General features: G+C 39.9%; 1 protein-coding gene across 1 annotated transcript in view; it reads right to left on the bottom strand.

The window, feature by feature from the left end:
- Positions 1-5,157: 5,157 nt before the first annotated feature.
- Positions 5,158-27,631, bottom strand: part of LOC132834735 (fibrillin-1-like) — a 589,699-nt gene continuing 567,225 nt past the window's right edge. The window contains exons 60-65 of the mRNA XM_060853700.1: positions 26,207-26,323; positions 20,888-21,016; positions 17,695-17,814; positions 13,043-13,274; positions 10,784-10,961; positions 5,158-6,564 (exon numbers count right to left, since the gene is read on the bottom strand). Coding sequence (XP_060709683.1) covers positions 6,175-6,564; positions 10,784-10,961; positions 13,043-13,274; positions 17,695-17,814; positions 20,888-21,016; positions 26,207-26,323 — 1,166 coding nt within the window. The 3' untranslated portion in view covers positions 5,158-6,174. The remainder of the gene's footprint in view (positions 6,565-10,783; positions 10,962-13,042; positions 13,275-17,694; positions 17,815-20,887; positions 21,017-26,206; positions 26,324-27,631) is intronic.

Below are 27,631 nucleotides of genomic sequence, written 5' to 3'. Positions count from 1 at the left end.
CTGCCCTGCCTTATTTCCCAAGAGTAGGTCAAGTTTTGCCCCTTCTCTAGTAGGTACATCCACATACTGAATCAGAAAATTGTCTTGTACCAAATTCCTCTCCATCTAAACCCTTAACAGTATGGCGGTCTCAGTCAATGTTAGGAAAGTTAAAATCTCCTATCATAACCACCCTATTATTCTTACAGATAATGGAGATCTCCTTACAAATTTGATTCTCAAGTTCTCTCTGACTATTAGGGGGTCTATAATACAATCCCAATAAGGTGATCATCCCTTTCTTATTTCTCAGTTCCCTGGATGTATTTCAGGAAATAACCTCCCTCCATACAGCTGTAACGCTATTCCCTTACCGAAAACACCACTCCCCTTCCTCTCTTGCCTCCCTTTCTATCCTTCCTGCAGCATTTGTATGCTGGAACATTAAGCTGCCAGGTCCAACCCTCTTGAGCTGTCCTATCTGTTCATTTTCCTTCCCAACCATCTGCTCCACCTTCCACTCTGACCTATCACTATCACCACCCCCCCGTACCAACCCATTGCCTTCCCAGCTACCTTCCCCCCCTCCCTATTTATTTCTCAGCCGCCCTCTCCCCTTCCCCCACATTCCTGATGAAGGGCTTATGCCCGAAACATAGATTCTCCTGCTCCTCAGATGCAGCCTGACCTGCTGTGCATTTCCAGTGCCACACATTTTGATTCTGATCTCCAGCATCTAGCAGTCCTCACTTTGTCCCAGTTAATATATGAGCCAAACTCATACAGAATAGGGACACAAACTATGTTATACACAACAATTATAACTATTCCCAATCAAAGTGATAAGGGTTATTTAACCTTTTCAAAATTAGACAATAATGTATTTTTTTCCCTACTGCTTTTGACCTTGTGTTTGTGTATAATTGATCAATGTGCAAATAAACCTTCAGTGACTTACCTTGATAAAAAGGTCATAATGTATGGTCGTAAAATGATTCTCCTCATTGATGTAGGTTTGCTTGTTGAGCTGGAAGGTTCATTTCCAGACATTTCGTGAGCATACTAAGTAACATCTTCAGTGAGCCTCCAAATGAAGCACTGGTGGTGTAGCCCACTTTCTATTTATATGTGTGAGTTTCCTAGGGTTGGTGACATCATTTTCCATGGTGACAACACTTTCTGTTCCTTTTTCTCAGGGGTGGTAAATGGGATCCAAGTCAATGTTGATAGAGTTCTGGTTGGAATGCCATGCTTCTCGGAATTCTCGTGCGTGTCTCTCTTTGGCTTGTCCAAGGATGGATGTGTTTTCCCAGTCGAAGTGGTGTCCTTCCTCATCTGTACATAAGGATACTAGTCAGAGTGGGTCATTTTGTGGCTGGTTGATGTTCATGTATCCTGGTGGCTAGTTTTCTGACTGTTTGTCCTACATTGGACAAAATGTAGAATGACATGACCCACTCTCACTTGTATTCCTACATAGGGATGAGGAAGGACACCACTTTGACTGGGACAACCTATCCATCCTAGGACAAGCCAAACAGAGACATGCATGAGAATTCCTAGAAGCATGGCATTCCAACAGTAACTCTATCAACAAACATGTTGACTTGGATCCCATTTACCACCCCCGAGTTAAAAAAAAGGAAATGACAACACCACAGGAAATGACATCACCAACCATAGGAAACTCAAACATATAAATAGAAAGTGAACTACACCACCAGTGCTTCATTCCGAGGTTCACTGAAGATGTTACCTCGTATGGTGACGAAACAAACTGAAAACGAACCTTCCAGCTCAGTGAGCAAATCTACATCCAGAACCTCAACCTGAGCTACAAATCCTCTCAAAACTCAGTTCTCTTCATCAATATACTTATCTGAGCTTCATATATTAAAATAAATAACTGCCTGCTGATAAATGCAGTACTGTACTATTCAGAATATGAAGTGTAATACAGAACTTATATAGTTAATGTAAAATAAGCACTACAAAATAGATTGAGACAAAGTGTTGCTTAAACTGAACAGAAGACCATGAGTAAACATCATGCATAGACATACTTCAGTTGTAACAACTGATTGCATTCGCATAAATTCACAGTGAATATATGAGAATAATCAAATGCTCTGCATTTTCTTCCTTAAACATCTTTGCTCATGACCTATCATCGTCTTATTTAAATTGCTCCTTATTATCTACGTGTTTGTTACTATTTGTAACAATATTAATGTAGCTCACTGTCAAATTTTGTTTGATAAAGCTAGAAAGCACCTTGGCATGTTTTAGCATATTTAGTACATCATACAGTACATAAACTGCTTTTGTCTCCTGTCAAAATGCATACCCAAATATGAGGGAATATGTAGGAATGGTGACCACAAATGACTGTGTACCTAATCTGTATAGAATACCATATACGGTAATTAGGTATATCAGGAATAAAAGAATGACTACAGAAAGATTAGGGTAATCAAGGAGACCAGTGGGAAGTTGTGTATGGAGTCATAGAAGATAGGGGTAGTATTGAATGAATATTTTTCGTCAGTATTCACACTGGAAAATGACAATGTTGTCGAAGAGAACACTGAGATACAGGCGACTAGACTAGATGGGATTAAGGTTCACAAAGAGGAGCTGTTAGCAATTCTGGAAAGTGTGAAGATTGATAAATCCCCTGGGCTGGAGGGGATTTATCCTGGGATTCTCTGGGAAGCCAGGGAGGAGATTGCAGAGCCTTTGGCTTTGATCTTCATATTGTTATTTTGTCTACGGGAATAGTGCCAGAAGAGTGGAGGATAGCAAATGTTGTTCCCTTGTTCAAGAAGGGAATAGAGACAACCCTGGGAATTACAGACCAATGAGCTTTACTTTGGTTGTGGGTAAAGTGTTGGAAAAGGTTATAAGAAATAGGATTTATAATCATCTAGAAAGGAATAGGTTGATTAGGGATAGTCAATACGGTTTTGTGAAGCGTAGGTCATGCCTCACAAATTTAGATTAGATTAGATTAGATTAGACTTACAGTGTGGAAACAGGCCCTTCGGCCCAACAAGTCCACACCGACCCGCCGAAGCACAACCCACCCATACCCCTACATTTACCCCTTACCTAACACTACGGGCAATTTAGCATGGCCAATTCACCTGACCCGCACATCTTTGGACTGTGGGAGGAAACCGGAGCACCCGGAGGAAACCCACGCAGACACGGGGAGAACGTGCAAACTCCACACAGTCTGTTGCCTGAGTCGGGAATTGAACCCGGGTCTCAGGCGCTGTGAGGCAGCAGTGCTAACCACTGTGCCACCGTGCCGCCCACAAATCTTGAGTTCTTTGAGAAGGTGATCAAACAGGTGGATGAGGGTAAAGTGGTTAATGTGGTGTATATGGATTTTGGTAAGGCGTTTGATAAGGCTCCCTATGATAGGCTATTGCATGTAATACAGAGGCATGGGATTGAGGATGATCTAGCAGTTTGGTTAAGAAATTGGCTGGCTGAAAGAAGACAGAGAGTGGTGGTTGACAGGAAATATTCATCCTGGAATTCAGTACTAGAGGTGTACCGCAAGGATCTGTTTTGGGGCCACTGCTGTTTGTCATTTTTATAAATGACGTGGATGAGGGCATAGATGGATGGGTTAGTAAATTTACGGATGACACTAAGGTTGGCAGAGTTGTGCATAGTGCTGAAAGATGTTGTAGGTTACAGAGAGACATAGACAAGCTGTAGAGCTGGGCTGAGAGTTGACAAATGGAGATTAATGCGGAAAAGTATGAAGTGGTTCACTTTGGAAGGGGTAACAGGAATGCAGACTACTGGGGTATGGTAAGATTCTTGGTAGTGTAGATGAACAGAGAGATCTCAGTGTCACGTACATAGATCTCTGAAAGTTGCCACCGAGATTGATATGTTGTTAAGAAGACATACAGTATGTTACCTTTTATTGGTAGAGGAATTGAGTTTCAGAGCCATGAGATCATGCTGCAGCTGTACAAATCTCTGGTGCGGCTGCACTTGGAGTATTGCGTATAGTTCTGGTCACTGGATTATAGGAAGGATATGGAAGCTTTGGAAAGGGTACGGAGGAGATTTACTAGGATGTTGCCTGGTATGGAAGGTAGGTCTTTTGAGGAAAGGCTGAGGGACTTGAGGCTGTTTTTGTTAGAAAGAAGAGGGTTGAGAGGTGACTTAATTGAAACATACAAGATAATCAGAGGGTTAGATAGGGTAGACAATGAGAGGGTTAGATAGGGTAGACAATGAGAGACCATTTTTTCCTCGGATACTGATCGCTAGCATGAGGGGATAGAGCTTTAATTTGAGCGGTGATAGATATAGGACAGATGTCAGAGATAGTTTCTTTACTCAGAGAGTAGTAGGGGCATGGAACGCAATATCTGCAACAGTAGTAGACTCGCCAAATTTAAGGGAATTTAAATGGTCATTGGATCATATGGATGATAATGGAATAGTGTATATTACGTGGGCTTTAGATTGGTTTCACAGGTTGGTGCTACATTGAGGGCCAAAGGGCCTGTGTTGCACTGGAATATTCTATGGTCTATGTACCACTATGAGGTATAAGTGTTCATACTATTGAGAAGTCAATGTTGGAAACAACACATCATAAACAAGAGGATTATGTTTTAAATTCCAATATCTACATCAATGGCAATTCTAAAGACTCAACGGAAAAATATTTCTTCTGCTCGATTTTAGTTACTAGCATCCTAATTAGTAGGAAGATCTATTAAGATGAAGATTTCTAATAAAATTGTAATTATTACATTATTAACAGATAGGATTTTATTAGAAACACAAGAAATCTTACCAAATATTTCTTCTGGTTATAGTGCATATTAAATACTGTTGGAGAGGATTTCTTTTCTGCACAAGCCAAGGGTGCATTAAATTCACATTATAGATTCAAAGAAACAATAAACATGGCAGTCATATCCATGCCAGTGTCAGTCCCGTTTTTTGAAAGTTTGGAATTCCATTCCAGTTTTTTCCCATGCAGACGTTTTAGTTTGTGAACATTTAATTTCTGAAAGTCACATAAGCGCAACTACATTCTCAAAGATACTTGACAGGCAGGAAAGCGTGTCAGGCACAACTGCAATAGAGACAGGGAAATTGGTCCTTGTCAGAAAGGAATCATAACAGTTAACACGGTTAGTATTAAAACTGAAAATACTGTTTTATTGTGGAATTACTGACAATGAAGATCTAAACATTTGTTGATGGTGAACTGCATAAAAATATTGGTACAGTTATATGTTGGTTTACATGAGGCTGTGTTTGACAGTTTGATTGTCTTGCTTTTGAGAATGCTATAAATCCTATGACCTGATTTGTTCCTGTTCATTAAGTCCTCAATACGTATATTATTATTCACAGAGGGATATTGCATCTAATTTTTAGAAATAGTTGTTCTGAAAGCACCATTGCAACACCCTCACTCAGGGTTGGAATGAAAACATTCATGCACGCGGACACATACACACACACATACACACACAAGAGAAATCTGGTATACAAAATTTTCCATGATTAAAAAGTAGCATGGTTGCAGTATACACACACTTAATTTACATGAGTGAAAAATGCATAACTGAGTTAAGCTACTGGACTAACTTTGGTTCTTTGTTAAGTAATGGAACAAACAATCTGGTAATACTTAGACTGAGTAATTGCATTTTTGGCTACCAAGTTTGTAAAATATTACAGTGCAGTCACAATCTAGGTTGACATGTTACTAGCACCAGGTACATATATAAATGTTTGTTCTAGTGAAACGTAACTTGAAAAGTAAAACTTAAAAGATCAATAAAAGAAATGTCTTTCAATGCAGAGAATGATGTTATTGCTCTGCTAAAAATCAGTGGAAATTCTTAGCATCAGTGGTCCAACAAATGGATTGGAACGTTCATATCTGTGTTTTTCAAGATTCAACATATCATTATACAACATCTAAAGCTAGTCTTACTGAAATAGCAGCGCTGCATTTATACAAAGCCTGAGTAAGTGGTTTCGAGCTATGGTATGCATCCTGACTTTTCTAACATTAGATGTAAGCAGTGCTCAGTCATATTACAATTAATAAGAGATTGTATCCATGATATGTAGAATCTGTTTGGCAATAGAAGAGTCCGTCTTTTGGCTGAAGCAGTGTAATCTTCTTTTTCAGTATTAATGAAGCACAATCTGAATTTTCATTTGGAGGATTCCACCAAGTTCACCAGTGAGGTAGTCTTTATCGTGCTTATCTTCAAGACGATCAAGTTCCTTCTTTTTAAAGAGGGGCATACTGCTTATTTCTAATGAGTAGGCTCCGGGAAGTGGCTTCTTCTTGGTCAGATGTAGATAGCTTATACCATCCTTTTGGTTAATTTTGAACAGACCTTTTTCATTGCCAAGGTCAATCAAGTAACGTACATGATTTGTCAAGGTAGAAATAGCTGGAACAAACTGCAAGATGTGGTCCTTATTGCTGAGTTCAGAAATGTTGAGATTGAAGATAAATGGATTATCTGTACTTAAACTGGCAAGGCTCATTTTCAAACTGTCTGCACCTTTCTCCTGGGGAAAGAAAAAAACGGAGTATAAACTTGTTGCAACAAAGTGATAATTTATTAATCTGCAAACAACTATAGCACTTTCAGCATGCTTCCAGTGTGCAACATTTGTTTATTAAAGGGAATATTGACTGGTTAACTCAGTTGACTGGATCGTTAGTTTGTGGTGCAGAGTGATGGCAACAGTGTAGGTTCAATTTCTGCACCAGTTGAAGCTACCATGAAGGTCCTGCCTTCTCAACCTCACACCTGTAGTGACCCTCAGGTTAAATCCCCATCAGTCATCTCTCTCAATGAAAGAGCAGCACTATAGTCCAGCTGGACTATGGTGACTTTATTGCTTGTAACTTAAGCAGTTAGCAGATGAAGGGACTGACAATATTTGAGTCAGATGTTTTTCTTTTCTTTTTTTCACCTGATTATATATATTTTATTAAACAAATTACAAAAACAGTTTACAACAAACAGTTACATTTACAGCTGCATACAAGAGACAGCAATTTTACAAGGGAGAGGAGCAGCAAAGCCAGGCCCCAAACCCTACCGTTCAAACAGTTTATAGGGGCATGAGGACAAACCTCAAATCCCAGTTTCACATATAAAAATATAAAGAGACATCAACAATGACATTTGTACTTTAGCCAGATGTTTTTCAGATGTTACTTGGATGCAGGGTATTGGTCACACAATTTGCATTGCTCCAATTTAAAAAGAGGTGAAAATGCCAAATCCTAATTCACTAAGTCACATATCTGTAAGTAAATGGTGATATCCTAATGGTGTACTATTCGTGGAATTTTGATTCCTGCGTGATTAGGGTCAGGTAATGACATATTATTATTCTTTTGATTTTGGCTTTAAAATATTGATATTTTGATCTTTCAAATAAAACACAAAAAAGAACTAATTCCTTTAATTATAGCACAATGTTACATACAAGAATTGAGGAATGAAAAATAAACTACCATGCATCATTCTTAATAAAATTCAGTCAAACATAACAAAGGAGTAAAGTAGTCCAATCGGCCACTCAACCTTCTTTGCCACTTAGAAAGATCACAGGAGAAAGTGAGGACTGCAGATGCTGGAGAGTCAGAGCGACGTTCCGGTCAAGAGGGCAGTGCTGAACAATCCCACCGCCCTGTGGTCAACCACTTCAATTCCCCCTCACACTCCGCCAAGAGCATGCAAATCCTGGTCCTCCTCCACTGCCAAATCAAAGCCACCCACCAACTAGTGGAAGAAGCCTCACCTTCCACCTTGGGACCCTACAACCACACAGCATCAACATTGACTTCATCAGTTTCCAAATCTCCCCACTCCTCTACCTCACCCCAGACCCAACCCTCCAACTCGGCACTGCTCTCTTGACCTGACCTACCTGTTGATCTTCCTTCCCACCTAGTCGCTCCACCCTCCCCATTGACCTATCACAGTCACCTCTCTCCTGCATCCATCTATTGCTATCCCACCTACCTACCCCCAGCCTCACCCCCATCCCTATATCTCTCAACCGTCTTCCTCCTCCATCTTCCTGATGAAGGGCTTATGCCCAAAAATTGATTCTCCTGCTGTTTGGATGCTGCCTGACCTGCTGTGCTTTTTCCAGCGCTACACTTTTCAACTTAGAAACATCATGGCTGATCTACCTACAAAATGACAAAAATTTATCCCCTTACTATCAAGAGTCCAACTACTTCAGCCTAAAGAGATTAAAAGACTTTTAATTCACTACTTTTCACGAGAGAGAGCGTCCCAAAGACTAATGGCCCTCTTTGACAAAACAAATAAATCTTCGTCTTACATCGGTGACCATTTATTTTTAAACAGTGACTGATCGATCTAGAATCTCCTACAAGAGAAAATCTTATTTTCACAATCATCCTGTAAAGACTCCTCAGGATCGCATATGTTTCAAATGAATAACCTCTTTACTGTTCTAAACTCTAGCAAATACTTCCTAAGCTCATATTTGAAATGTCGACTCTCCTACTCTTTGGATGTTACCTGACCATCTGTGCTTTTCCAGCAACACACTCTTGACTCTGATCTCCAGCGTCTGCAGTCCTCACTTTCATCTAGCAAATACAAACCTAGTCTGTCCAACATTTCTTCATAAGACAAGTATCATTAGAATTAGTGTGGTAAAGCTTCTCTGGAATGCTTCCAACAAATTAGATCCTCCCTTAAATAAGGAGACCAATGCCAGTACTACAGATGTGATCTTACCAATGCTTTATATGTATTCAACCTCTCTCTCAAGAAAGAATGACATTCTGTTGGCTTAATTACTTGCTGTATTTGCACACTAACCCTTTGTTGTTCATACACTAAGACTCCCTGACCGATTGAATTTCAGAACTTTGCAATTCCTCAGCTTTTAGATAAGATGCACCTTTTTTATTCTTCCTATTAAAACGGACAATTTCACATCTTTCCACACCATCATCCATTTGTCAGATTATATATATATATTCCCTTCACAACTTAGAGCACATTTAGCAATCCTCACTTCGTTCTTTTCATCTCAGTAACTTTATGACTCAATGTTGCAGCCCCATCATTGGTCCCGGTGAGTCATCATTCATTACATCTTGCCAATTATAAAATGTCCCATAAGTGCCCTTTTTTAAAATTTCCTGTTAGCTAGCCAATCTTCTATCCATGCCACTCTTATACCATGGGTTCCTATGTCTACACTAAGCTTTGATGGAACACCATATCAAGTGCCTTCTGGAAATTTAGGTTCCGTCAGGCAAACTTTATCACAGCATGTTATTTATTTCAAGAACTTTACTAAGTTGATTAAACATAATTTTCCTTTCACAAAACTTTGTTAACTCTGCCTGATTACCATGGTCATTTCTAAGTGCCGATATGAGAACTTTAGTAACTTTTAATGACTTCCCCATGACATTTACAGCAACCAGCCTGTATATCGCTGCTTTCTATCTCCATTTTTTGAATAAATTCACTATTTTCCAATCTAATGGAACCATCCCAGAATTAAGGAAATTTTCGAAATTAGTCCATCAGGACATGAGGACTTGTCAGCCCAGAGCTGTAATAATTTGCTTAGCTCCAACAATTTGCTCAATACTACATCCCTGGAGATTATAATTTCTTGGGTCTCTTAATTCCTTCTTTTCCTGATTTACAGTAATTGTGGGATGATACTGCTCTATACTGTTCTATGTTACTTGTATCCTCTACAGTGAAGACTTTGCAAAATGCCTGTTCGTTCATTGGTAATCTCTTTATTTCTCCAGAATCACTTGCTATAGGAGTAAGCTTCACTTTGTTAACTTTTTTTTTTATAAAAAAAGTGTCTATAGAAACTCTTGCTATCTGTTTTCATATTTCTAGCCAGCTTTCTCTCAGGCTGTAATTTTCCCTCCTTACTAATCTTTTAATCAATCTAAATTTTATTTTATGTTGTATCTTGCCACTTTGTGCAATGACACTTTCTTCGCTAATCAAGAATAGTGGTGTGTCTCCTAGAAATCATTCTATTTTGTATATTCTGAAATATCCTCTTAAATATCTGTTACTACATCTCAACTAATCCTTTCCTTAACTTAATTAACAAGCCGATTGCAGTAAAATATTATGCAAAAGCAAATAGTGATTAGTGAAAAGTTACATCTTAAACACTTCCATTTCTAGCACTTAGCACATTGAGCAGAAACTACTGTCTCCAGCCAAACCCCTTCAAATGGGGGGATTAGCAAATGCTAGTATACCTCCTTGGCTAATGCCACATACTATCATCAGCGAGCAGGAGGTATTATAGGCAAGTCATTTGTTATTCTTGAGTTTCAAACGCCCAATAACATTGATGTTAACCTACCAGCTGAATCTAAGTGACTTTCTAAGGATTGTTTAAATAGTGTCATAACCTTAACAACTTGTTGCAATAATTTTCTCAAGATATACAAAATATTGTGAAAGAACATCCTGATTTCTTCGTTTTCCCCTTTCTCCTCTGTACACACCTCATCTGCCCTTTCTTCCCACAGAAACATGCTAAGAATTAAAACTTGTGACTGTATCAGCTAAATTCACATAATTATATTTCGAATTATCATGTATTACTGAAAAGATTCAGTTGAAATGAGTACTTTCAAATGTCCTGAAATCTCTCTGCAAAAGAAAACACTGTGTTGTCTTCTGACATATAATGGCAATCACTGCTGACCAACATAAAAGTCGGCAATATTTACCTCTACATCATTTGAAATTATAGCTTCTTTTTCATTTGTTGTTCTTCGAGTTCTTCCTTTTGGGTAGCCATTAATTTTGCAATCATAACACGCCTCAGGTGACAGACTATTGTCCTCTGTGTCACCTCCTATTGGAAACATCTGGCCTTTGCTGAATCCTACTCCAGAAACGCAATGCCTAGTGAGAAAATATTAATTCCAAGGTAATTTAGGACTAAAAACTATTAGAGGTATGGGGTAGATTTTTATCATCATCATCAGGGTACTCATTTAAAAGGCCACCCATCATCTGTTTAATTTTATTGAAATCAGTTCATTTAAAATCAGATAGGTTATTTATTTCTCCTACTTACTTATCAAGTTGTTGATGAAAATGTACCCCATAGAAACTACAATTAGAGGTAAAACGATTCACACCTGCAAAAATTTTTTGCTTATGAAATGCAATTGGATTTGTGTGGAGACAGAGAAAATAGGGGTTTAAATCAATTAAAGAAATAAGCACAGACAGTGAGGTGTTTCTGAGTGGTCTGGCAGGCTTAGAAGTAGATAAATCTTCAGGGTCAGATAAAACGTATCCCAGGCTGTAGAGTGAGGCCAGGGAGGAAATAGCAGGGGCGTGGGCAATTATTTTTAATTCCTCTCGGACCACAGAAGAGTGCCACAGGGTTGGAGCTCAGGCAATGTGGTACTGTTTTTCAAGAAGGGAGAAAGGGATAAACCAGGAAACTACAGGATAGTCAATCTAACCTTCATGATGGGGAAATTATTGGGAAGCAATTCTGACAGACAGAGTTAGTATGTGTTTGGAGGGACAGGGATTAATCAAGGACAGTTAGCATGGGTTTGTTAAGTGGAGGTCACATCTGACTAATTTGATTGATTATTTTAAAGAAGTGGATCAGGTGTTTAGATGAGGGCAATGCATTTGATGTAATCTGCTTGGTCTTCAGCAAGGTTTTTGATAAGGTCCCACATAGGAGACTGACAGTGAAGATAAAAGCTCATGGACTCCAAGGAAATTTGGCTAATTGGATCTACAGTTGGCTGAGTGGCAGGAAGCAGTGGGTGATGGTCAAGGGGTGCTTTTGTGACTGAAAGCCTGTGTCTAGTGGGGTTTTGCAGAGATCAGTGTTGGGGGTATATCTGAGTAATATGGATTTGAATGCAACAGGGTGATCAGTATGTTTGTGGTTGTTACAAAAATTTTTGGGATGGTAAATAGTGAGGAGGATAAGCCTCAGACTACAGGAAAATATAGATGGACTGGTCAGATGGGCTGATCAGTGGTAAATGGAATCCAAACCAGATGTCTGACATGATGCATTTTGGCAGAACAAAGGGGACAATGGTCAGAACCTGAGAATGCCTGAGGGAGGAGGAATCTTGGCATGCATGTATACTGGGAGAAAGTGAGGACTGCAGATGCTGGAGATCAGATTTGAAAATGTGTTGCTGGAAAAGCGCAGCAGGTCAGGCAGCATCCAAAGAGAAAGGAGAATTAACATTTCGAAGGGCTCATGCCTGAAACGTTGATTCTCCTGCTCTTTAGATGCTGCCTGACCTGCTGCGCTTTTCCAGCAACACATTTTCAGTGCCTGTATACTGGCCCCCTAAAGTAGGACAGATAGATAAAGTGGTAAAGAAGGCAGATGTGATACTTGCCTTTATTAATCAAAACAGAGAATTTAAGAACAGGTAGATAACGATGGAACTTTATAAAATATTGATTTGGCTGCAATTACAGCAGTGAGTGCAGTTCTGAAATCTACATTATAGAAGGGATGTGACTGCACTGGAGAGAGTGCACAGATTTATTATGGTATTACCTGGGCTGAAGATGAGATGGAGGGAGGACATGATTGAGGTGTATAAAATCATCAGATTTTAGACAGGAAGAAAATTTACCTCTTGGTGGGAGGGATCAATGACTGAGGGCAGGACATTTCGAGGGGATGAGAGGGACAGTTTTTTTCATCCAGAGGTGATGGGAATCAGGAGCTCATTGCCTGTAAGACTGGTAGAAGCATAAACCTTCATAGCACTTAAGAAGTATTTAGATGTGCACTTGCGATGCCAAGACATGCAAAGTTACAGGCCACATGCTGGAAAGTGTAACTTATCATCAAGCAATCATCAATGAAGATGCAGTATACTTCATGTCGGCATTAACAAAAAAAGAACTATGGCTTAGAATTAAGTAAGGAAATAATTTGGAATAACTTAGTTTTAAATTGCAATAATTTTATCTACTATTACCCTTGACCAACTCTGTAATATCCAGGTGGGCAGCCACACAAGTAACCTCCATCAGTGTTTGAACAGCCATAGTTGCATGGATTTTTGGACGAAGAACATTCATTAACGTCATGACAAGACCCAGTCAGCTGCTCAAAAGAAAAACCTGTTGGACAAAGACACTTGTAGCTTCCTAGTGTATTGTGGCATGAAGCTCCTCCGCAAACCTGAGAATTCATGCATTCATTTTCATCTGTTGGACAAGAAAATATTATAACAATTATTTAAAACAATTTGAGGATTCAGATTTATACATTTTAAAGTATATTTTCCGTGTTTCTAATCTCTGCCTCTTGTATATGCTTGGAAAATAATAAAACATTCAACACAAATATAAACAATGGAAATTAATAAATTGCCTATAATGTCATATTTTTCAACAAACTGAACTGTGAACAAGTTTTACTTTATAGACAAGACATTGATGGGATAGCTAGAGAATTATTCAGTAGATCTATATAATGCCTAGGGCCCACAACTACACTGTGATAATTGACATCGCAATATTGAATAAGAAAGGTTGTCATGGCAGTTCAAAAAATGTGCCTGAGAAATCAAGTTTGCTAATGAGTTGTGTGATGAAATTTTAAATGCATAAGCAAGTGAATTTCCTCATATCCAGAAAGATTATTTTGAATAATTCTCATGTTTTTGTGAAAATCAGTTTAGGAATTATTTTAAGAGTTCTATAACTACTAGTCAATGTACTTTTTTTTCTTGATGGTGTCAAATGCCCACCTACATTCTTGACTGGTGAATGTCCAATCTGAATTAGGGTATCTAATACATGTTCAAATTTAAACATCATGATTGTTTCCTGCCAGACAGTTGTTATTCAGGCATAGATAGGAGATGCACATACAGATTCTGTGGAATCTCCATCATACTAGACACCAAATGAATCACAAAGGAAATTGAAATTTCCACTGGGCAAGTCCTCCATACCTGGAACCCTCTGAAAGTCTCCAGTTAAAAGGGAGACTTTGGAGCATTCCAATGAAATTAAGTCAAATAGTTACTCAAGTAAAGTTCGATTATTAAAAATATAAAATTAACTTCTGAAGAACCATCCAAATTCACCCATGCATCTCCTGTAGAGCAGTCCCACATCAGTACAGCCTGCCCGATCCCATCCACTACCCTTATGCCTTAACTAGCCCCCACCACCCAGCAACCTGACAACCACCATTGCTGCAAATCTGGCACTTACTCCCTTTCCACTTGGTGTCCCATCAACCTGACATCCAGCAAGCACCCTGTTTACCTGGTCACCTATCTCACACCAACTTACCTGGTAACTTAGTCACTACCCCGGCACCCAACCCTTTTCCCAGCTGGCACCATATTCATCAGGCACTCTCCACCTCCCATCTGATATATGACCCTTGCATCCTACCCAGCTTGGTCTCCTGATAATCTGGCACCCAATCCCCCTACCCATCTGCCACTCCAATATCACAGTTACTTTATGTAATCATTGTTTGACAGCAGCTGTCAAAATAGTTGTTAGAACTTTTGCATTTCAAAACATGTTAGCTGACAGCTATGAAAAGGGGGTGTGATTTTCCCTCCTCAACTGTGTTACAAAAGGACTGTCAGAATGGAACTGCGGCCCTGCTTTTCTCAGGGAGCCCTGAGCAGAATCTTGTCTCAGAAATGTGAAGCCTCCTCCTCTTATGAAAAATGAAGGAGGAAATAGCCACTTGTTGCAAAACCCTGCCCCTTAATTTAAATAGATATACAGACTTTTAATCAGTTAACGAATCAAGGACTATGGGGTAAGGACAGGAAAATGGAATTGAGCATTATCAGATCAGCCATGATCTCATTGAATAGTGGAGTAGACTCAATGGGTCAAATGGCTTACTTCTGCTCCTATGTGTTGTGATCTCATGATTTAAATAATGTAGAAAATTAAAATAAGCTTACTCGTGCAGCTTTTAATATGGTTCTGTTCACAACTTTCAATTATGTTTCAAAATATATGTCATATTATGTCTCACTAGGATAGCATCCTGCAAGTCAAACTCCACAATTGTGAGAGACATCACAAAAGTTAAAGATTTCATAGAAGTACACAAAATTCCCCAATTTACCTACCTTTCAGATCCAGGCTGACAGAAAGCATTAATCATTTTTCTGTGCTTAATAAGAATTACTATTTGTTATAATTAAAAAGACTCTAGCTACAGGTAAACAATTATGAACTTTACTAGTTATGAAACTAATCACCTTACAAACTTCCCCACACATATACAGATATGCAGATAAACTGGGAACAAAAACATGATTGTTACGAGTGGAGGGAGAATTGGGGAGGCAGGTCAGCATGTCCTGTTCATAGTTTATGTGCTGATCAGAATGCTGCTTCTCAGTCAGCCCTCTCTGAATTTTTTCAGTGGTTTGCAGGAGGTGGTAGGGGTTGGTTCACACAGCAACTGCTGGAGGTAAGATAAACTGCTTCTTTTCAGGCTTAAAGCAGCTTTTACTACAGAGAACAGAGAGAGAGCTCCTAAGGTAATGGAGATCTGAAGGCTTCTCACTACCTTGTTCATAGCCCAAGCTATACAGCTGTCTGGGAACAAATCACATAGTTGTTCACAGGCAGACGGTCTTTGCTATCGATAAGTTCCATTTGTACAGAAACTCTCAGCTCCAGCTTCTATGCAAACTACACTTCAGATTTTAAAGCTCCCCAACCCTTCTCATTCTCCCCCACTTCAGGCCCTGTCCTGACTGATCTCTGAATCCTATGGAACAAAGCTCCTGTCACTTCACTGGGCGGCACGGCGGCTCAGTCGTTAGCAGTGTTGCCTTACAGTGCCAGGGACATGGGTTCAATTCCAGCCTTGGGTGACTGTGTGGGTTTCCTCGTGCGCTCTGGTTTCCTCCCACAATCACAAAGATGAGCAGGTTAGGTGAATTGGCCAACTAAATTGCCCATAGTGTCCAGAAATGTGTAGGTTAGGTGCATTAGTTTGGGGTAGATGTAGAGCAAATAGGGTAAGGGAATGGGTCTGGGTGGTTTATGGTTAAGAGGGTCTGTGTGGATTTGTTGGGTCAAATGGCCTGTTTCCACACTGTTCCATGATTCTATAACTACTACTGGATCTGTCAACAATGCAAACAGTGTTTACAAAGAGTGTTAGGTTACTTGCTTTCATAATCATACAATAATCCTCCAGCTATCTTTGGCTTTAAAATAGCTCTTGTCCCATGTCAGTCCACAACTAAAAATACAAAACAAAGACATAGTCAGAAGTTCAAAATGTAGCTCATGACTCATTTAATGTTCATATAACGACTTTGAAGAAATTTAAGTTGCTCATCTTTGGGAATTCTTGATGGTTCTAAGTTAGAAATTTCAGAATTTATTATTCTGCTCTACGTGACTGGTCAACTCTTGACTCTGCTTGTTGCACTTGTGAATTCTTGGTAAAGAAAAAATTCTTCTCATGTTTCTTTGCACCAAGGCAAGGGATAGGTGGGCTGAAACATGTACACTAATCAGAGAGTAGTAGAATATTGAGAAGATAGGAAAAACATGGTTTTGTTGGTAACAGGCAATCAACACCTCCTGATGTCAATTGCTCACAATTAGATTGTGTAAGATTTTAAAAAGATTATCACCTTAATTTTGTATGAAGAAGCAATATCCAGAAAACAATGATGTTCCAGGAATGTGGTGCTCAGATTCTTTGTGATGCAGCAGTTTTGTTGAAAACAAGATTTCTCTTGTAGTCTACTGTAAATGATTCTAATTAAAGTATTTTTTTAAAATTACCATATATTTTTCTTTAGTGATATTAATAGCTGTCTTTATATTCTGAAAGAAACTATTACAACTTTGGCAGTGAGTAGCAAATTATCAAATTACAGATCCTTTGAGAAGCCTGGTTTCAATAATTTGTTAAGATATGTGGAGACAATAATCACAAAGGGATCCCTGTTCTTTTTAAATCCCACATTTATGGAAGTACATTTAAATTTACATGGAATGGGACCCAAGCATTTTTAGTGGTAGTGTGGTATTTACTTATCAGACACTGCGCAATCAAAGATTGAGACCCTTTGCTCTCCCTAGATGCAGAGATATTTTTGTTCTCTTGGATTGCTATGTTGAGCAGTGCATTCTAAACTTTTTCCCATTGTAATTCAGTCTTAATGTTGGCCAGTAGCCTGATCCCATGCGCGCGCGTGTCTGTGTACATCTTGGGTGGTGGTGGTTGTTGGGTGTTGGTTTGTCACAGACCTGCAAGAAAAGGTGCAGTGGCAGACAGATGACAGTAATGAAGGTGAGGCCTGAGATAGTGCAGGCAAGAACTGGGGGCATTCAATGTTTGTAAACAACAAGATCTGTTCAATCTCCAAAGAGTTTCAGAACACAGCAAATCAGACATTAAGGTTTGGCCAGTTTGGCGATGGGGACACATGAAATAGTAAATTGTGTTCAGTATTGCCAGTGTTAATGTAGGTATCAGATTGTTCTGAACTAGGAGGTGGGAACGCTGAGTAAGAAATTAAAACTGAGGGAATTACTTACATACTGTTAACAAAACCAACACAAAAATTCTTTCACTCAAAAGTTTGTTTCCTAAGAACGAGGTACTTGCCAACACATTGATTCCATTGATAGTGCTGCAGATAACCATGTGGACAGCTGCATCGATATCCGCCAATCAGGTTCTGACAGCCATGCTGGCAACGATGGCTTCCTTCACATTCATCAATATCTAACAAGTGATTTAAAATACATAGACGTACTTAAAATCTATACTCTAAGATTAATACTTGCAGTGAACAGCAAGGTTTTTTTTTACAGGATTGTAATTTGTTACAATAACTTTGTATGATTTTATATACACAACTTTCAAGAAAAGAATTCCATTGCTGCAGCCATTTAATGAAGGCCCTGTTGAGTATTTATGAGCTAACACATTCACCACCAAGATTCAGCCATTATGGGGGTTATTTTGGCTGTACTTTTATGAGGCTAGTTTAACAAGACTTATCCACAAGTCATGTTAGTTCGAATCAGCTGTTCTCCTCGATTTTGGCCAATACTAAATTGTCTGCTCTGAGGATACTGCTTGACCCAGGCAAAACACAACTTGCAGCCTGATGGTAGCCTTGGCAACAAACTCAACCAAGTTAAATAAAATGATCATATTGATGAATGAAAACAGCCAGAGATAGAATCTGTCATATGGTACTGTAATAGATGTAATGTTCGGGTTTCTTATCAACATTAACAGGCAGATTCTTGGCTTGAGAAATAAGCACAGGAAGAGTCCTCACTTATGATTGTGCTGCTGAAAATCGCGATTTAAACATCATAGGTTCCCATAGGACACAATGTTAAAGGCGGCAATACATCCTTTTGGACATTTCGCATCCAGAAAAATATAAATAAAGGAAATGAGATGATATGAGGGGCAAGTTGGCTATGGTGGATTGGGAAAATATACAAAATGATTTAATGGTTGACAGGCAGTGGCTAGTGCTTAAAAAGTATGATCTACAACAAATACAGATTCTTCCAAGTTACAAAACCCAAAAGACAAGGTACATAAATTGTGGCTAACAAAGTAAAGGACTGCATTAGATCAAAGGATTAGCTTATAACTAGAAAAAGTGAGAAACCCAGGGATTGGGAGCAATTTAGAATACAGTAAAGTGTGACCAGAAACTGGTAAAGAAACGGAAAAGGTTAGCAAAGCATTATGTTACAGGCAGAGAGAGGAAAATCTATAATGGAGAATTGGAAAATGGTGGAAAAAGGAAACAATTACTCTGTGTCTGTTTTCAATTAAGACACAGAAAACCTCCTAGAAATATGAGGGAACCAAGGGACTTGTGAAAATTAGAAACAGAAAGTAATGAATATTAACAAAGTGTTTGAAAGTCAATTGGTATTAAGGCTGATAAAGTCCCAGGACCAAGTGACCACATCAGTGTTCACGGAGGTGGCTATAGAGATAGTGAATAGATTTGTAGTTATTATTTCAAAATTCTATGGATTCGGAAAAGATTCCTGTACACTATGAAGTAGCAAATATAACTCCACAATTTAAGAAGGGGCAGAGATAGAAAATTGAGAACTATAGACCTGTTAGGCTGATGTCAGAAGTTGGGAAAATATTAGAAGCTTTTACAAAGTGTGTGATAACAAGACACTTACTACATAATAGCATGAATGGGCAGAGTCAACATGGAGTTATGAAAGGGAACTCATGTTCTATTCCATATTCCGGGGTGGAGGGCATAGTGGCTCACTGGTTCGCTTTGCTGCCTCACAGTGCCAGGGACCTGGGTTCGATTCCAGCCTCGGGCTACTGCGTGTGTGATGTTTGCACATTTTCCCCTTGTTTGCGTGGGTTTTTTTCAGGTCCTCCGGTTTCCTCCCACAGTCCAAAGATGTGCAGGTTAGGTGCATTAGTCAGGGGTAAATGTAGAATAATAGTGTAGGGGAATGGGTCTGGGTGGGTTACTGTTCAAGGGTTGGTTTGGACTTGTTGGGCCGAAGGGCCTATTTCTACACTATAGGGATTCTCTGATTCTGACAAACAGTCATATTGGGCTTGAAATATTATCCCAGAGTTGCTCGTTTCTCCAACACTTTTTGCTTTCATTTATGTGTCACGAACCTGGAGTTTTCAAGAATGCTATTAACAGACTAGATAAGGGGGTGCCAATGGTTGTTGTGTATTTGAGGTTTAAGAAGACTTTTGACAAAGACCCACAGAGGAAGTAGTAAACATAATTAAAGACCATGGGTTGCAGATAATAATTGTGCAGTGAAAAATGTTTAACAGAAAAAAACAACAGAATAAGAAAAGATGGATCATTTTTAGGAAAGTAGGCTGTTACCATTTGGGTACTTCATGTATCAGTATGGGACAGTAGTTGTTCACCACCTCTATAAACAGTTCGGACATGGGGCCCAAATGTAATATTTATAACACAAACAGGAACAGAAATTGCTGGAAAAAGTCAGCAGGTCTGGCAGCATCAGTGGAGAGAAATCAGAGTTAATATTTCGGGTCCAGTGACTCTGAAGGAGAGTCACTGGACCTTTACCAAAACATTAATGCTGATTTCTCTCCACTAATGCTGCCAGACCTGCTGACCTTTTCCAGCAATTTCTGTTCTTGTTTCTGATTTCCAGCATCGACAGTTTTTTGAATAAAATATTTCCAAGTTTGCAAGATGACAAAGCTAGCTAGGAATCGAAGTTGTGAGAAGGATGCAAGGAGGTGTCCAGGGGACTTGGAGAGACTAAGTGAATGGGTAAGAACATGGCATGGAATATAATTTGAATAAGTGTGAAGTTATCCTCTTTGGTAGAAAGAACAAAAGAATGGAATATTTATTAAATGCTGAGTGGTTGAGAAGTGCTGGTGTTCAAAGGACTTGGGTTTCCTCGTTCATAAGTCAGTAAAAGGGGCCAATGAGGTGCTATAAGCAATTAACAAGGCAAGTAGTGCATTGGCCTTTGCTGTAACGTCATTTGAATACAGGAGCAAAGGTATATTTCTACAATTGTATAGAACCTTGATAAGATAGCATTGGTATAGTGGAGTAAGTCCTCTTGTAAAGTTGCTCTGTTTAACTTTGCTTAATTTAGTATTAATAAGTTAATAAGGCTTGTATTCTTATTGCAGGTCACAAGATTTGTTGAATGCCAATTCCAGTGCAATCCAATTGGTGTCTTCTCCACTTCCCAACCTTCAACTTGTGGCCTCTCTCCATTCCTGTTACATGATTGTTATCGAAGACGTTTTACTAGCTCAATTCAAACTTTACCTTCACAGCTGTGGCCAGTTTGATCCAGCAAAAATCCACGCTGGCATTCACAGAGAAAGCTGCCTGGGATATTCTGGCACACTCCTTTAGCTCCACAAACATTGGTTTCAGAAATACATTCATTGTTATCTGTAAAAGATCAATCAGACAATATATTTGGTCAGCCAGTGAAGGTATTTAAATTACTGTAATTTAAAGGAAAATCCCAGGATTCAAATAGCTAATACTTGACATGGATTAAGATTAAATAAATATCTTGATTACCTTCCAAAACATTCGGCAAAAAGACGCTGAAATAACGCCACAGAGGCTGTTATCCCATCACCAAGTCACCCTTTATTTACGCGGGGAGAACCCTTGACACTGATGCAGCTCCCTCAGAGCCAGCTCTCAGAGCGAATCGAACCTGTGACACTCCTGTTTTTATCTGTCAGTCATGGCTCCCGGATTAGCAGCCTCAATTAGGGAGCTCATATTCTAGAGGTCCATCTGGCTGATCTTGTAACAATCACTACATCCCTCCCACTCTGAGTCTGAGGACAGAGTCTGATTTTTTTTTGTAGATCCTCCTGGGCATTTTAGCACCAGTCAGGTTCCTCCAACTCTGCCTTTGATATGCTCTGCCCAGAATGATCGGAAAAAAAATTAAATCTCTTCTTCAGGTGGTAAAGGTGCCGAGGTGGCAGCATCCACTGTGACCATCTCAGATTCTAAGGCATCTTTAATGCTTGACGGAGAGGGAGGACCCACAGGTTCTGGAACAGTCGGAAAGGCTGTCAAGAAGCCGGGCACACTTTGCACCCACACCGTTTGCAAGTTTGCAGCTTTTCATAGGGTCCACATGATTGTTCAGGACTGTTGAACCTACTTTAACTTTATAAGTTGATGGACCTGACTTTGCATCGTCTAAGCCTCTTACCCATGCAGGGCCATTCCCTTAAGTAAACTGTCCCTCTCCCTTAGCAGAGTCTTGTGTCCAGCATTAGCGCTGGAATCATAGAATTCCTGCAATGTGGAAGCAGGCAATTCAGCCCATCAAGTCCACACTGAAGCCCTGAAGAGCATCCCTACTAGACCCAACACCGACCCCCTCCCCACCCTATCCCTGTAACCCTGTACTTCCCACGGCTAATCCACCTAGCCTGCACATCCCTGGATACTATGGACAATTTAGCATGGCCAAACCACCTAACCTGCACTTCTTTGGACTGTGGGAGGAAACCAGAGCACCTGGAGAAAATCCTTGCAGACACGGGAGAATGTGCAAACTCCACACAGTCAGTTGGGGCTAGAATCAAACTTGGGTCCCTAGCACTGTGAGGCAGCAATGCCAATCAGTACTCCTGATGCTGTTTCATGCTTCCCTGTCCCCAGTCTGGGAAGATCTGATTTAACCTGGTGGGGAGTGTTCTCCCATTAGCAACTCATGAGGGGTGATTTATAATCAAATATGAACCTAGATAGTTTGGTATCGAGTGAAGCTGTAGGCTATTTCTTTAAATGTGCCTCAAAGTTTGGACTGATCTTTTTGCCAGGCCATTGGATGCTGGATGTTATGGAAATGTCCATACACGTCAAATTCCATTCAACTCTAGGAAATACTCACATTCCCTGCTGATAAATGATGATAACTTATCTGTGACCAGCACTTCCGAAAGTCTGTGTATTGCAAAAGATGCATACAGTTTTACTATTGTCTTACCTGTGTTGGACAAATGAACTTTATGCATGTCCAGCCACATTGAGTGGGTGTCCACAATAACATTCAGCCCATGAAGGACCTGGATAGTCAACGTGTAGCCAAATCCAGGGTTTGCCTGGCCATTCAGATGAATGTGGGGGAGTAGCTGGCAATGAGTTTTGTGTTTGTTGGCACTCTGTGCAGTGCCCTACCAATGCGGCTATGACTGCATCCAATTCTGGCCAGATATAATTTCTCACCAACATCTTCATTTTGGACTCTTCTGGATAACTCTGGTGGAGTTCAGCCAGTATCTGTGTTCAGGATAATCACTCTTGTTTCCCATAACAATATGCTGTCCTCACTGTGATCTGGGCTCTCTTGGTCCAAAAATGTTTCAATTCTGGTTAGGATGGTCTGTTAGCTTCCCCCAACACCATCAGCTGTTGCAGTTTTGCCAGGACTGGATCTTTGTGCATCCAAAGTCTGATATTGTCAGCTGTGACTGGAAGTGTGTCTGGATAATTTAAAACCACTATGGACTTTTTCAGTGACATACCACTAGTGGAGTATCTGCCAGTAGGAGGTGGCTCAATTCATCTGCACCTCCCAAATGGTGTTCCAACTCATACTTGCCATGAGGACACCCTGCTGAATACAGCCTGAAGCTATGGATGGCACTGCCTTGTCCTCTTTAAGTAGTCGTAGCAGGAGTTTGTGGTCCATTATTATTACAAATTTACATCCATAAAGGTATTGGTAGAATTTCCTGACTCCAAATATGACAGCCAAATCTTCTTTCACTATCCAAGTGTATTTACACTCTGCATCGGCCAAAGTCCTGGATGCTTATGCTATTGGGCATTCCTCTCCATTTGTTCATCTATTAGCTAATACTACCCCAACGCCATACAGGGAGACATCACATGTCATTAACAGATCTTGTTTGGGATCATACTGTGTCAACACCTTACAGGAAGATAGCTATTTCTTCACTTCCCTGAAAGCTATGACTTGGCTACGACATTTTTTTGGAGTTGATTCAGAAGTGCCAGGATGGAAGCCAAGTTATGGGTGAGCTTTCCGTAATTATTCACAGCAGAAAGTGAGGACTGTAGATGCTGGAGATCAGAGCTGAAAATGTGTTGCTGGAAAAGCGCAGCAGGTCAGGCAGCATCCAAGGAGCAGGAGAATCGACATTTCAGGCATAAGCCCTTCATTCCTGAAGAAGGGCTCATGCCCGAAATGTTGATTCTCCTGCTCCTTGGATGCTGCCTGACCTGCTGCGCTTTTCCAGCAACACATTTTCAGCAGTAATTATTCACAGGCCAACGGGCGACCTAGGTTCTAGTACAGATGTGAGAGCAAGGGCACAGTTGATCACCCTCACTTCATCGCCCAGTATGTGTAACCCTATCTTGTCAACTCAATAGCCCAAGTAGGTCACTCGGGGTCATTGGAGCACACATTTTTTTCCTTCTAAGGTGCACGCCTGCCTGGGAGAAACATCCAAGGTTGATGTCCAAGTTCTCTAAGTGCTCCTTATCGGTCTCCCCTGTATTAGCATGTCATCTTGATAAATGGCAATCTGGGGTAGAACTTGTAAAATGTCGCCATCACCACTGAAAAATTACACAGGCTGGTAATACTCCAAAATTGCAGTCTCATATATTGGTACAAACCCAATATTGGTATTAATTGCAGCATACTTCTGGGTATTCTCAATTGCAAGTAAACATGGCTCATGTCCCATATTCGTGAAAGACAGCCCCCTTGCTACTTTTGCATTTAAATCTGCTCTGAGAAGGATTCGGTATTTATCCAGCTCATACTCCAGCTATCCTTTAGGTTGTTTTGACTGAATGAAAATAAATGATTCTGTCAGATTATAGCGTGAAGAATCGACAGAAAAAATACTGAAAATTGTAAGTAGCTTAAGAATAAAATATTGAGTATGCATTGCCTTTTCATAAAGGATAAATGGATCCAAAATATATCTGCTGTAATTGTTATTTATCACAGGTAAAACAGTACATATGCTTCAGTCAAAATTGGATTCTTTCATATCACTAGATGTTCAAGTAATATCTCTATATAATAGGGATACTTTCAAAACCTGATTCAAATTAGCAGTTATGATTATAGTTCTATATGATGTCACTGGCATCTCAGTATGCCATTATATATAACGGCAGGCAAACATAAAATGGTGCACCACTGACATAAAATGAAAAAGAACCAAAGAACAAATTAGGGGCTGGAATTTAACGCTAGAATCTCAATGATATTAATAGTCATTACTCCCATTGTTCATGATATCATCTAAACTTTGTACCTTGTAGCTTTCTCCCAGGTATTAGTAACCTGATTCGTAATATGTTCTCAGTAAATGGAAACATTACACATTTGTTCCATAATCTTTAATGCAATATGACTCTTTCTCAGTGCAACTGGCCCTGCACAGAAGATGGATCATCTTGAGTCACTACATTTCTACTGTGGGTAAATAACAAACTTTTCTAACTATTAAAACAAACATAAAATTAACCAAATTATGGCTAGCCATGGTAACCTTTTTAAAATGTTAAAAGCAGGGTTGTTCCAATTCCAAGGCTTGAAGTACTAAACTTACAGAAATGAATAAAGAGATAATTTACCAATACACAAATCATTTGACATATTTTGTGAAAAGACAGAGATGTACAGCTGTCATGATCATGCTTTAAGGAAAACAGGTGCTATGAAGTTTTGATATATTTCTAAATGGATACGGATGTATATCACAAGTTTGTGTTTCGGCAAAGAGTTGCTAACTATTTCAGAAGAGACCATACAGTGAGTATTAATGAGGTTTTTGTGACATACAAGCTATTCTCCAAATTCTGAGTTTCTTGTTTAATTTGTGGAGTGAGACAAAAATGAAAAGATTAATAAGGGTATGGTAATTATGGAGATTAGTTCTACCTTTAACTTAGTTTATAAAGATTTGACAAAAACAAGTTGAAGTGAAGATTAGATTAGATTACTAGATTACTTACAGTGTGGAAACAGGCCCTTCGGCCCAACAAGTCCACACCGACCCGCCGAAGCGCAACCCACCCATACCCCTACATTTACCCCTTAACTAACACTACGGGCAATTTAGCATGGCCAATTCACCTGACCTGCACATCTTTGGACTGTGGGAGGAAACCGGAGCACCCGGAGGAAACCCACGCAGACACGGGGAGAACGTGCAAACTCCACACAGTAAATCGCCTGAGTCGGGAATTGAACCCGGGTCTCAGGCGCTGTGAGACAGCAGTGCTAACCACTGTGCCACCGTGCCGCCCATAAAGTTTGAAGTAAAGTTTGAAGTGACCCAGAATATGCAACAGCAATAATGGTGAGGCTTATTATTGAGAAAACCAGACAGCAACTTTTCACATCTGCCTATTTGGTGAAATCTGGAAACTGCTGACCAATAACTCTATCCTCTACAGCGTATGCTGTTGTAAACTTTGCTGATGGAATCAGCATGAACTAATTCACTGTACCTATAAAGTGGCTGTGGTGCTTCCATGCTGCATATCTCTGATATTCCAGGTTTGACTTTTCTGCAACATTTTTCTTTGTTTTTGCCCTAATCAGTGACTTACCAATACATGCTGTATGATGCTGTGTGAATCCTGGAGGACACTTGCAAGTAAATCCACCTATTGTATTGACACAAAGGAACTGGCAATTGTGCTGCTTTGTAGCGCATTCATCCAGATCTAAAAGAAAGGAAGAAATATTTTAATCCATTATGGTGTTAAATTGGAAGACAAAGAATTGCTGAGAAAATCACCGTATGAATCAGCTCATTATGGCTAGCCAGCAAACTTCAGTGAGTTTTTTAGCAAACCAGGGGCCTTAACACTGCCTCCTGGCTCATCAGAAGCTGCTGATCTTGATCCTAAAGACCAGTAGTGGATGCCTACACCTCAAGGAACACTGGATGAGTATCACAGGGGGAGGATGGTGAGAGAGATTTATAGGAGCAGGATGGCTTCAGAGGCTATCCCCTTGCCTTATATTCATTTCTTGGCTGTCTCCAGATTGGGACAATTGGAGGATCACCCCACCAAAACCCCTCCCTGCCTCGTGATCCTGGCTGAAGGTGGTGGTCCTGTTGGGAAGCAGGTGATTAAGGTCTGGTGAGCTGAGGCCTTAAAGTGGCCATGAAATAAATGAGGTCGAGAGTGTTATGCTGGAAAAGCACAGCAGGTCAGGCAGCACCCAAGGAGCAGGATTCCTGATGAAGAACTTATGCCCGAAACATCGATTCTCCTGCTCCTCGGATGCTGCCTGACTTGCTGTGCTTTTCCAGCACCACTCTCTCAACTCTCATCTCCAGCATCTGCAGTCCTCATTTTCTGAGATGAAATAAATGAATTAAATATTTGAAGATTATACAAAGTTGGGTGGGAGACTGAACTGTGAGGGGTAAGCAGAAATATTTGATGTGATTTGGACAAGTTGAGTGAGTGGGCAAATGCATTGCAGATGAAATGTAATGTGGATAAACATACACCAGTAAATGAACTTAAACTGGCATGTGAAGCAAGCAGTGAAGAAGGCAAATAGTAATTTGGCCTTAACTATCACGAGGGTTTGAGTACAGGATCAGGGAGTTTATTGCACCAATTGTACCACACCTTGGTGAGATCACACCTGGAATACTGTGTGCAGTTTTGGTGTCCTCATTTGAGGAAGGGTGTTCCAACTATGGAAGGAGTGCAACAAGATTTTACCAGACTGATTCCCAGGAAGGCAAAACTGACATATGAAGAGGGAATGTATTCATTGCAGTTTAAACAAATGAGGGGCAATTGCATAGAAGCCTGTACAATTCTAATAGGACTGGACATGGTTAATTTAGTAAGATTGTTCTTGTTGACTGGGAAGTCCAGAACCAGGAGTCACAGTTTAAGACTACAAGGATGGCTATTTAGGACCGAGATAAGGAGGAAATGCTTTCACCAGAGAGTTTCACCTGTGGAATTCTCTGCCACAGAAAATATTTGAGGCCGAAACACTGA

The sequence above is a fragment of the Hemiscyllium ocellatum genome, chromosome 42 (assembly GCF_020745735.1).
Source record: "Hemiscyllium ocellatum isolate sHemOce1 chromosome 42, sHemOce1.pat.X.cur, whole genome shotgun sequence".
Taxonomy (NCBI): domain Eukaryota; kingdom Metazoa; phylum Chordata; class Chondrichthyes; order Orectolobiformes; family Hemiscylliidae; genus Hemiscyllium; species Hemiscyllium ocellatum.
The sequence above is the reverse complement of the archived record's forward strand: the minus strand, read 5'-3'. Positions and strand labels throughout refer to the sequence as shown.